Source organism: Epinephelus moara, chromosome 17, assembly GCF_006386435.1.
Source record: "Epinephelus moara isolate mb chromosome 17, YSFRI_EMoa_1.0, whole genome shotgun sequence".
In the NCBI taxonomy this organism is placed as follows: Eukaryota; Metazoa; Chordata; class Actinopteri; order Perciformes; family Serranidae; genus Epinephelus; species Epinephelus moara.
The window spans coordinates 30,827,525-30,839,454 of NC_065522.1; the positions used below are offsets into that span (position 1 = coordinate 30,827,525).

General features: G+C 42.2%; 2 protein-coding genes, 1 long non-coding RNA gene and 1 pseudogene across 7 annotated transcripts in view; 3 read left to right on the top strand and 1 right to left on the bottom strand.

The window, feature by feature from the left end:
- The window catches only part of LOC126404306 (gastrula zinc finger protein XlCGF57.1-like), a 28,736-nt gene extending 19,546 nt beyond the window's left edge, over positions 1-9,190 (top strand). For both annotated transcript variants that reach the window (XM_050067460.1, XM_050067461.1), the window contains one exon: positions 7,223-9,190. In XM_050067460.1, the coding sequence (XP_049923417.1) occupies positions 7,223-8,628 (1,406 nt within the window). In that variant the 3' untranslated portion in view covers positions 8,629-9,190. The remainder of the gene's footprint in view (positions 1-7,222) is intronic.
- Positions 1-11,930, top strand: part of LOC126404276 (gastrula zinc finger protein XlCGF57.1-like) — a 236,338-nt gene that overhangs the window by 140,131 nt on the left and 84,277 nt on the right. The gene's annotated exons all lie outside the window — the stretch shown is intronic.
- Positions 1-11,930, top strand: part of LOC126404292 (oocyte zinc finger protein XlCOF6-like) — an 89,066-nt pseudogene that overhangs the window by 31,943 nt on the left and 45,193 nt on the right.
- LOC126404398 (uncharacterized) overlaps positions 7,293-11,930 on the bottom strand; it is a 32,073-nt gene continuing 27,435 nt past the window's right edge. Inside the window, exon 3 of the long non-coding RNA XR_007571463.1 lies at positions 7,293-7,382. This is a non-coding gene — a long non-coding RNA (uncharacterized LOC126404398). The remainder of the gene's footprint in view (positions 7,383-11,930) is intronic.

Consider the following 11,930-nt stretch of genomic DNA (forward strand, 5'->3'; position numbering starts at 1 on the left):
ATCTTGAAAGCCGGACTACAAATGTGGATAGACAGGGAGAAACACACGCAAGCCTAAGACGTGGTAAGATACGATATTCCTCACTATATGAAGTGACTGATAACAAGATCTGTATAATGGATTGTGAAGAAATTCGTCAGGTTTTTATTTTGTAGACAATAAATCTGGATTTATAGCATGATGAGATGACAGCACAATGATGTGTGGAAAGCTCTGCTCCTGTGCTTTCATGTGATATCTGTGGCATTTCTGTGCAACCCTGCATTCGCGAGTAATCCATCCAAGAGTGTGTGTGCAGAGCTGTATGAAAGCTCTGTTATACATCATTTTAGTGTAACTTTATCATTTTTTTTCGCTATGAAAACATTAGACTACCGACAAGTGCTTGGCCTTGTCGGAAAACTACAATTTCGCTGTTTCACGTGATATGCATGGCTTCTCGCTATGACGCACGTTCACGGAGAAAATCAATAGAGAAGAACAGGTGTGAATTTGGACGCACTATGCGTCGTTCGTGCCCATAGGGTTAAAATAGCCTTTATGTTTTCCCGTGTGGTGTCATACAGCTGCACTATGTGTGCTGAGATTGTTGTGCGACTGGGAATTTCATATCGTGGCTCCAGCTCCATCATGAGGTCCTGAAACCCCTCTCACGAAATTACACCAATGGGCTGCATATCCTTATAAATATTGCTATTGTAGGAACAACACAGCCTTTCTAAACTCTCCACATTCTGGACTACAAATAAATAGACAATGAGAAGGCCACAAGGAGGGTCAAATGTTTATAACCCTGCCCCCAAGCTGACTCTGGTCATGAAAGATGCTCCCTCCAGACATCCGGGTGCCAAAAGGATGTTAAGACAATGCTTTCTAAGATGTCCCCTCGCACCACCCCGTGGAATCACACCATCTCATGGACAATGGGGTGAAGAGGAGACTTAAAAGATTTTAATGTCCTAAATTAGGTATGCGTTCCTGAGCAGAAACTAAGTTGTTACAGAGACTTGGTATGTCTCTGGAAGTGAAATTATACATTTGTTTCCCTTTTTGTTTTCTTTTCCATATCCTAAACTTGTACATTTGCATAATCCATGTTCGTTATCTGAATGATATTTAATTTTAATCCCGTTAAACAAAAGATTAATGAGTTGCAAATTCAATTTCGTTTAATCCTTCATTTAACATGGAGCCATATTGCCATCTTGTGGCGGAGTGAAGAAGAGTTCCCGTAAGGAATTCCATATTATATTTAAAATTAAGATATAGTCGGATCTATCGGCGATAGAAGGGTTGTTTCACGATGTCTTTTTTAAATGACGATGCAATCGCGAGGTGTGGGGGGGAGACAGCGCGTGTGTTGAGCATGCTGACGAATCGAGGGGGNGGAATGTCCGCAGTCATTCGGGCTTTCATAGTCGAGCTCACTTCCGCGTTGTAGTTTCCTGTAAAAATGTCCGTGAAAAATCCCTGTGATGTGAAAAATACATGCCGAGCAGTACCTGGTGCGCGGAGCGGAGTCCACGCAGTCGTAAAATCTGAGCTTTGCGCGCACAGGGCTTGCGGACGTCCGCTTTGAGTCCGCGTGGACCTCCACGGAATCCGTTCCGCGTATGTTCCGCCTGAGTATGTTCGGGCCTTAATGCGCATGTCGCGGAGCGGTGAACAAACCAAACAACACAATGTCAGGAAAAATTGAAAAGATATGCCGTCTATGTAAAGTCAACTTGCTAATTAAGGAGCCATTACATGTTCAAGAGTTTTACAAAACTGCTCCTCAAATGCCAAAGAGAGGCTATAAGTGAACATTTCAGCGGTGACGCTGAGAAGAGCGTTTACCATGGCGCGTAACATATCAAAGTATACGATCTTGTATAATAAAAGCATTAAGTTTCCTCCAAAATAAAATAATAAGCCTATTTACGACTAAAGAGGCCGCCTTATCAAACCCGCCCCCTTTGGCCAGATAAAAACAAGTGAGCTCGGCACAGCTCTCTCTCTTGCTCTCTTGGCTTCTCTTCTTTTCTGTATCTTAGCCTCTCTTGCTTTTATGTTTTTCGTACACTCTTTTGTTTTTTTATTTTGTCGACTTGCTGAAGTCAATATTTATTTTATTTTTAACACCACTTAAAAGTTTCTGCAAAATCATGTGCACATTTTTCCAACATAAAGAAAAGTTCCTTTGGATTGGAAAATGGTAAAGAGAATCTGACTGCAGTATTGAGCTTTAGGCTCAGTTTCATTGTATTTTTGACCAAGCATAAACTTCTTGACTCCTTTCTTTTCATCTTTTTATATTCATCTGTTCTCTTCCCTTCCAACAGCTCCATTCTTCAAGTGTGTTTCTGGTCTTCCCTATTAGCAGGCCTTTCATCTCATCCAGTCTAAAAAGACAAGAGAATAAGAATAAGAATCACTTTTTTGATCCCCAAAGGGAGAACATTATTAACATTAGAATGACAAAGGGAAAAACACAATTTAGCCAGTCTCCTCTAATGTCACCTGAATAACTAATATCGCAGATGATGGGGTTTTATCAAACCAGGAAGCAAACATAAGTAACATTAAATACAGTAGCACAGGAGTACCACTGTGTGCTACTGTATGCTACTGTGACGTTAGCTTACTGGCTATGATTTAAAAACACACACACACACACCTGCGATATCTGTCGTTCAGGCAATGTTAGAGGACTAATGTAATGTTACCAATTTAGTGGTAGTAAGTTAACTTAGCGTTCATAGGGGTAACATGAACAGTAGTTAAAACTAGTTTACATGATAGCAGCCGACGAAAGCGTTCAAAGCGTTGTTGATGTTAACGTCAACTCAAACTCAACAGTTCCCGCCAATTTTATAGTGACTGAAGAGTTAAAACACTTAGTCGCAGAGCCACTTGAAGTCCGCAGAGCCACTTGAAGTCCGCCATTGGCCCTCCCTTCTTTCCCAAGGCGTGAACGGTCCTGAACATGGTCATCATTTTTCTTTTCGTTGGGTTGGGTCACCGTCACTGACTTTACCAGAGGGGTTGAGTTCATAGGTTGAGAGGCTTTCAGGCAATCACTGTGGCATCTAGACCTCTCGTGGTCTTTAATACTTTATAATTTGTAGGGCTGTAGTCAACCAAAGAACTTGGTCAACTAAAGTAGACCAATCTTCAACTAATCACTTAGTCGTGAGGAAAAAAATCTGCACCTTATTTTTTACTTCTGCGGTAATGTGTCTGTGTCACTCTGCAGTTACACCTCCAAAACGCTAGTCGGCGGTGGAGGACTGTGTTAAGTGCTGTAAAGCTTAGTTGATTCAAAACACACATTAAATATGGCTTAATAGAGACAGTTTCTAACACAAGTATATAAATCGACTTCACTATAAATCACAGAATTGACAAACACTTGTCTTTATCTGGACACATTTCCACCACCAATACAACATGCTAATGTTATTAGCACAAGCCTATGGCATTTTACATTGTATTAATTAGCCAAGCGTCTAGCGATCTTCCCCTTGTCTCATATAAAGCCAGGGACAATAGCAACATGTAACAAAGGTAACGGCACATAATTTGACTCCATTACAACTCACAACATTCACCGACAAAACTGTCTTATACTAAACACACTTCTGAAACAAATACAACATGCTAACGTTATTAGCGCCAGCCAATGGCATTTTACATTGTATAAATTAGCCTAGCGACAAGCAGAGATTTCCTCTGTTCATACGAAGCCAGGATAAATCCCAAAGTATAAATCCCTGAAGGATAAATCACACACAAGACTTAAAATGCTATTTTAATGGAGGCTTTATTCCACCCTCACGCTCAGCGTCGCGGTGACGCAGACCTCCTGTCAGTTTCTGTAACGTTATACTGTCACCGTTTCCCTCAGTGGAAACGAAGCATGTATTTACTTGTATTTCACAGATAAAAAACAATAAATTGTGAAGTCACAATTTATTGTGACTTCACAATAAATTTTGAAAACACCCCCATTTTCACAGGTAACTTAGCCTGTTGTTTCCCCCCCTGCTGCAGGAAATAATGGATTAATCCTGGAAAGCTATTGATGGAGCACTTTTCTCCTTATGAAAGTAACATGGCGATTATTCGACTAATGAAAATTTGGTCGGACGAGAGCATAGCGACAAAATAATCGACTAGTCAAGCAGGAGACTGCAGCCCTAATAATTTCATGTTCTGTGTCCCTCAAACAAAGGGATTTGGCCTCTGTTTCTTTGGGGTGCTTGCGACAAAGGCTGCAGCTCATCGTGTTGGTGTGGGGTCGGAGGTCAGCCACGACCGCGGCTGGCCAACCTCATCTAGTTTCCATTTTTCAGTGAAATGCCGTGCGATATTTGTACTCCGTTTAACTGTCTGTTCTTCTTGTACAAGTCCAACATGTTTACCTTAGTTTTTCCTTTTTTCTGGCGGTGGCTTCGTGCCAGGAATGTGTTGCCACATCTTGCTCAGAAGTTACCACAGAATACCAGAAGTTCCGGTAGCTGACGTCATGAATTCCCGGCACACGTACAATAAGCCACAAGGGTCAAAATAGTCTGACACAGCTGGGAGAAATGGTTGAAGCACATAAAAAACCCACTTGCAATTCAAAATTTTCCATCGGCCACCGGCAGGTATTTGTTTTTGTTTTACACGCGTATCTCATTTTTTAACTGTCATTGGCGCTCGGTGGGTGTTAATTTTACGCCCTGTGTCAGTAGCTTCTCTGGTGTCATTAACTTCTTTGGTGCCGCTAGTTTCTCCGATGCCATTGGCTTCTTTGGTTTCGTTACAAAATAGGTCTCTATCTTTTGTCGCGGTTTGACACGTGAAACAAATATTTTTCTTTTACTCAGTCAAACCCCACAAAGAAACAATAAAACCCATAAAACAGGTCCCTCAACACCAAAATTAAATTGTTTTTATCTTGTTTCTGTAGAACAAAAGAATTATACCATACTATACAAAAAGACAAATACAACAGTAATCAGTTTCAAGAAAGTATATCTTTTTCCACCAAAGTTCTGTTCAGTCAGTTCAATCCAGTTCAAACAAAAAACTCCACTCTGGGATTTCCAAATAACATATCACAGTTTAATTCAGATCAATCGACGAAGTTCACTAAACAAAAGAAAACTCCACCCCAGGTTTTCCTGCAAACAAGGAGATAAAGAAAATCCACTGTTGGCTCTGACTCATTTCAGTTTGAAAACAGTAAATCAACCTGGCCTGAAGGTTCCAAATAAGGAATAATGAAACGGAAAGTAACCCCCGGCTTTTGCCAAGTCAGGAGACCGAGGGTGAATGCTGTAACGCTCCAGCATTGTTCGGGCGTGAAGGCTCCGTAGGATCCCCTGATATCCATGGCGGAATCTCTGAGGTGAGGCTGGTGGCCGGATGGATGATATTCCACAGGGAAGCGCACCTATTTCGCGGACTTTGAGCGGTGTAAAATGCCGTGGTAGGCCGAGTGAGCAGAGGACTTCTGGCTCATTTCTCACTCACCAGCAACTCTCGCTATACTGCCAGGAGCGGCATAATGTAGGGGCTGGTCTACCTGGGCTCAGCTGATCGAGCTATCCCACTGGCCGACAGCACCGGTGAGTGTGTCTGGAGGTACCTCAGTGTCTGGAGGTGAGCAAGCCATCAGCTGACTGTCTTATAAAAAATATATTTATAAAATAGACAGCATTGCCACACTTTACACATTGGAAAGCGGAGGCAACAATGAGCAACATAGATGAAAAACCTGGCTATTGTTGTTGTTTTGATATCTCCAATCTTTTATTACCAATTTTGTAAAAATAACGTGATTGACGCCGATATCGATCCAAGGATCGGATCAGGACATCCCTACTTCTCTGGTGTCGTTAGCTTCACTGGTGCTGTTAGCTTCTCTGGTGCCGTAAGCTTCTCCGGATCCATTAGCTTCTCCGACTTCGTTAGCTATTTTCCGTTGGGGCTCTGTGAAATGCTATAAAGTTTAGTTGATTCAAAACACCTAAAACACACATTAAACATGGCTTAGTAGGAACAATTTCAAACACAAGTACACAACTCAGCTTCACTGTAGCTCACAAAGTACTTGTCTTTATCTGGACACATTGTCCCCACAAATACAATATGCTAATGTTTTTAGCACAAGTCTATGGCCCTTTACATTGTATAAATTAGCCTAGCAAATAGCAGAGATTTCCTCTTCTTCACAGTTTGTTTCTTATCTGTGAAATTAAAATAAATTAAAGCTTTGTTTCCACTGAGGGAAATGGTTTCAGCTCACAAACATGGACAGTGGTTCAATGCATAAGTATTAATTCCGCCTTAACACTTTCTGCAGTACTTCAGTGGTTTGAGCACAGCACCTGGGGGGGGGGGGGTAGCTTCCTGTTCATGCATGCTTTGTTTGCTGTTTGGGCCGGGACAGTGTTAGAGGAAACAGATCTCGATGGGCAAACTGTCAAACTTGACTGACAGCAAACTCTGGCATCCCATGGACAGTCATTCTCCATGGCAGTGGNTTTGCTGTTTGGGCCGGGACAGTGTTAGAGGAAACAGATCTCGATGGGCAAACTGTCAAACTTGACTGACAGCAAACTCTGGCATCCCATGGACAGTCATTCTCCATGGCAGTGGCTCAGTCCATAGGGACTTGGGTTGGGAACCGGAGGGTCTCCTGTTCGAGTCCCCGTCGGAACCAAATATGGAGCGTGGACTGGTGGCTGGAGAGGTGCCAGTTCACCTCCTGGGCACTGCCGAGGTGCCCTTGAGCAAGGCACCGAACCCCCCAACCGCTCGGGGCGCCTGACCAAAGGGCAGCCCCCTCACTCTGACATCTCTCCACTTTGTGCATGTATAGGTCCTGTTTGAGCGTGTGTGACTTTCGGACCTGTGTGTAATTGACAAGCAAGAGTGAAAACATTGAATTTCCCCTCAGGGGGATTAATAAAGTATATAAACTTAACTTAATAATTCACATAAGCCTGAACAAATGAAGAGCTGCACTGGAGCCTCCAAACATGACAAGAGTCTCAATGGATGTTAATGATTGCTGCGAAAATGAAAGCTTACCTCAACCTCACTCACTCTGACACAGCTGAGTGAACACTGTGAAGCTGTTTGATGCTCAGAGATCTGTAGAAGTTCAGTAAGGAGTTTTTGAGCTGTGATGTGAATGAACGACAACATTTCTCTGTAACATCTGTGTGTTTCCTGTTTCCTGCAGACGTCCAGCAGCTGTTGGTGGTTAAAGAAGAGGTTCCCCCTGAGCAGCAGGAGTGGAGCTCCAGTGTGGACCAGGAGGACCCAGAGCCTCCACACATTAAAGAGGACCAGGAGGACCCAGAGCCTCCACACATTAAAGAGGAACAGGAGTTCACATTCTCCTCTGTCCCTGTGAAGAGTGAAGATGATGAAGAGAAACCTCAGTCCTCACAGCTTCAGGACTGTGGAGGACCAGAACCAGCCAGGAACTCAGATCCAGATACACATTTACAACTTGAGACTGATGACAGTGACGATGATGATGATTGGACAGAGACCAGAGAACCTCAGTCAGGTTTAAACTCTCTTAGAAATGATGAAGACCCTGTGAGTGATTTGGAATATAGTGCTGATGAGAAACCATTTAGCTGCTCTGAGTGTGGGAAAAAATATAGTCACAGTTCAACACTGACAATACACATGAGATCCCATACAGGAGAAAGACCATTTAGCTGCTCTGTGTGTGGGAAAAGATTTTGTAAAAGTGGAGTTCTGAAGACACACATGACAACTCACACAGGAGAAAAACCAATAAGCTGCTCTGAGTGTGGGAAAAGATTTTCTCAAAAAGGTCATCTGAAGACACACATGAGAACTCATACAGGAGAAAAACCATTTAGCTGCTCTGAGTGTGGGAAAAGATTTTCTCAAAACGATCATCTGAAGACACACATGACAACTCACACAGGAGAAAAACCATATATCTGCTCTGAGTGTGGGAAAAGATTTCCTCAAAAAACTCATCTGAAGACACACATGAGAACTCACACAGGAGAAAAAACATTTAGCTCCTCTGAGTGTGGGAAAAGATTTTCTCAAAACGATAATCTGAAGACACACATGACAACTCACACAGGAGAAAAAACATTTAGCTGCTCTGAGTGTGGGAAAAGATTTCCTCGAAGTGGAGATGTGAGGAGACACATGAGATTTCATACAGGAGAAAGACCATTTAGCTGCTCTGAGTGTGGGAAAAGATTTTTTCAGTCAGGTGCTCTAAAGGCACACATAAGAACTCATACAGGAGAAAGACCATTTAGCTGCTCTGTGTGCGGGAAAAGATTTTCTCAGTCAGGTGCTCTGAAGGCACACATGAGAACTCATACAGGAGAAAGACCATTTAGTTGCTCTGAGTGCGGGAAAAGATTTTCTCATTCAGGTGATCTGAAGTCACACATGAGATCTCATACAGGAGAAAGACCATTCACCTGCTCTGAGTGTGGGAAAAGATATTCTCGCTCAAATACTCTGAAGAGACACATGAGATCTCATACAGGGGTTTGGAAAGATATTCCTGCGCAAAGAAAACTTAGTTGGTCACGTGACAATCCACACAGGAGAGAAACCTCTCAGCTGCCATGTTTGTGACCAGAGATTCACTTGGCCTCACCAACTCAGAAACCATCAGTATGTTGGTTGTCAGTCCTCACAGCCTCATCAAAGTGAAACTGAGGAGAACAGAGAGGCAGAGCCTCCAGCCAGCAGCTCAGCTGAACAGATGGAAACAGAGGCTGATGGAAAGGACTGTGGAGGACCAGAACCAGCCAGGAACTCAGATCCAGATACACATTTACAACTTAAGATTGATGACAAGACTGCAGAGTCTTCTGAACCTGAGACTGATGATAGTGACGATGATTGGAAAGAGACCAGATTTTTTATTATTTTTTATATTTACAGTATTTGCCAGTTGCATTGGAGCTCCATGGTCACAAAATGCGACTGCGAGTCACAGTTTGGATCTCTCCTGGTCACACTGTCGTTTAACTCATTAAGTTAAACTCTTACAGCTGCGCCGCTAAAGATGGATGATTTATTCATAATGATAGCAGAGTAAGAGGAGGAACTTTGTCGATGAAAAGAGGAGAACGAGCGACAACGGAAACTACTGGACACTGTTTCCAACCCTCAGCTTTGGTTACACAGAGCAGGTTTGTTCATTAAACATTACAAGTTCATTATTAATAATATAACTGCAGCTTTGTTCAATAAATATTCAGTCTGTTGATGTTTAGAAGCCACGTTAGCTTCTGTGGTGTCGTTAATTATTTCTACTTCTGGCCATCATGTTTTTTTTCTTTAGATATGTCATAGGACAAATGCTCTGTAACAATTTAGTGGGATTTCTTAACTCATAAGGGACACAGGTAACGTGTTTACTTTAGGCCTGCCACTCACGATTATTTTCATTGTCGACTAATCTGTCGATCATTTCTTCGATTAGTCGACTAATCATTTCATCGAAAAATGTATTAAAATGTTGAAAAATGTGGTTCTGTCTCTCCCAAACCCCANCAGCTGGGATAGGCCCCAGCCCCCCCCCCCGCGACCCTCAAGAGGATGAAGCGGTTAGAAGATGAATGAATGAATGAGTGAATGACTGACTATATACAAACCATGCTCAGTTGATACTAAGAAAATCTCCCCCACACCATTACACCACCAGCAGCAGCCTGATCCATTGATACAAGGCAGGATGGATCCATGCTTCCATCTGAATGTGGTTTTTCAAATCTTCTATTGTCCAGTTTTGGTGAGAAAACCCGTGTGAATTGTAGCCTCAGTTTCCTGTTGTTAGCTGACAGGAGTAGCACCTGAGCCCTGTTGTTCGAAACCTAGATAAGGGATTAAGCCGGGATATGTTGGTTATCCAGGCTTAACTCAGCACTGTTCGAAAGCAGAGGCACATATGTTGCCATGGAGATTTATTCTGTGCACTAAGCCTGGTCCCGACCAGGCTAACAACCAGGCTTAGTTTAGCCTGGTGCCTTATCTGTCCAGTCAGCTGTCACTGCGATCGGAAATCAATGTGTTTTACCGTCATTTCATGTTCTTATGTACGTATTTGCCTCATTTTTGTACAAAATACATTAAGCCTACAATAAAAAAAAAAGTTAACATTTAAAACATTCTTTTTGTCATAGCCTAATTATTCATGTGATAATGTGTTTGTCTGTATATCTATGTTATGTGTTTAATGTCCTTTATGTTGGAACCTGTATCAATGAGCTGTACTGGAAACAAATTCCACCAGCCTAGTTGTGTGGTCATCAAAAGAATCAATCAATCAATCAATCAATAAGCATCGCCAGGTGCATACAGGGTGCATTTAATATTGGGAGCAATCTGGGGTTCAGCATCTTGCCCAAGCATACTTTGACATCCACATATCTTTACCAATAAAAAAGGATTAATTGTTGGAATAAACATACAAGTAGGTGTATTTGGCATTAACACAATTAGTGGTTATTAGGTTTCATAACTGTATGACCTTCCCAAATTATATTCCCAGTTAACTGGACCAATAACTCCAGTGTACTTTACATCAATGAATGAAAACATGAAGATGAAACCACAATATTCTTCAACCTCATTTTATTTAAATGAAAAATACTGTAATCAGTCAGTGTCTGCTTTGAGCTGTGGAGAGAGAGAGAAATAATATTGATTAATACACTGCATCACAGTCATGCTTACAGTGTCCATTAAAGTCACTTACTTCTTTCTGTAGTTTCTTAATTTCTAAGTCCAGTTTCCTTAAGGTCTTTCTTTTAATTTGTCTGTCAAGCTCCATGTCCTGCAGCTTTCTCTTCTCACACTGGAGCTTGACATATGCCAGGGCTATCCACTTCCTCAGATGAGTAGCATATAGCTGTCTGACAGTTTGTGAGTTTGTGAAGGGTCAGTGTGTCACCTGACACTGCAAGACAATCCAAAGTCGGACAGTCCACATAACACCAATGGTTGATTAATGAATGAATAAAATGATTGATTCCATGTACAGTATACTGGAATAATGTACCTTGTATGAAGAGGGCGGTTTCTGTGGGTGGAACAGTTCAGTTTGAACTTCAGTAGCTCGTCTTCACCATGTCTACCTAATAAAGTGTCCAGTGAGTGTATAACTATCGATCCATCATACAGCAGTAATGTGACCGTTAAAAAAGGCACCAGATACCTCTCTTTTCCAATTCCACCTTAGGCTTAAAGGGGAACTGATGATTTTTTCAACCTGGGCCCTATTTTCCGATCTACTTTTGTCTAAATGAGTGATAGGATGTTCAATATTTTCTCCAGTATGAAGCTAGGGCTGACCTGCCTGCAGCCCGTGAGCGCGCGCTGTATTAAATAATAGGGCACTCAGACAGCGTCAAACAACGTCAAAATACATCCACTGAAAGTGCATTTTTTTAAGTATAATTATCCAACAACATAACGGAAAGGAGAAATGAACATCTGTGTTTACCTTGAGCTGGATTCGGACATGTTCCTCTGCCTGTTGCTGCTCCCTCTCTCTGCTCGTCCACTCTTCAATTTCAATGAGCTCTGCGTCCGTGTACGTCCCTGTACTCCGTGTTCAAGTAAATACGGGCGGTCATCAAATTCAAATGGCTCAGCCAGATCCAGTTGGTCAAAATCTGGTAAAAATTTGGACATGTTTCAGATCCAGTTGGTCAAAATCTGGTAAAAATTTGGACATGTTTGTTGTGGCAAGTCAAAACACTCCTTCAGAGAGTGAAAGGCTGGCTCTGAAATCTCACGTCTCGCGAGATTCTTCTTCTTTGGTGTTTTATGGCAGTTGGTCTCGCGAGATTTGAGTTGTTGCAGGAAGTTACCGCTGAAGTGAGCTTACAAACGCGAGGAGTTACTCTGTTTGGAGTAGTCATGGC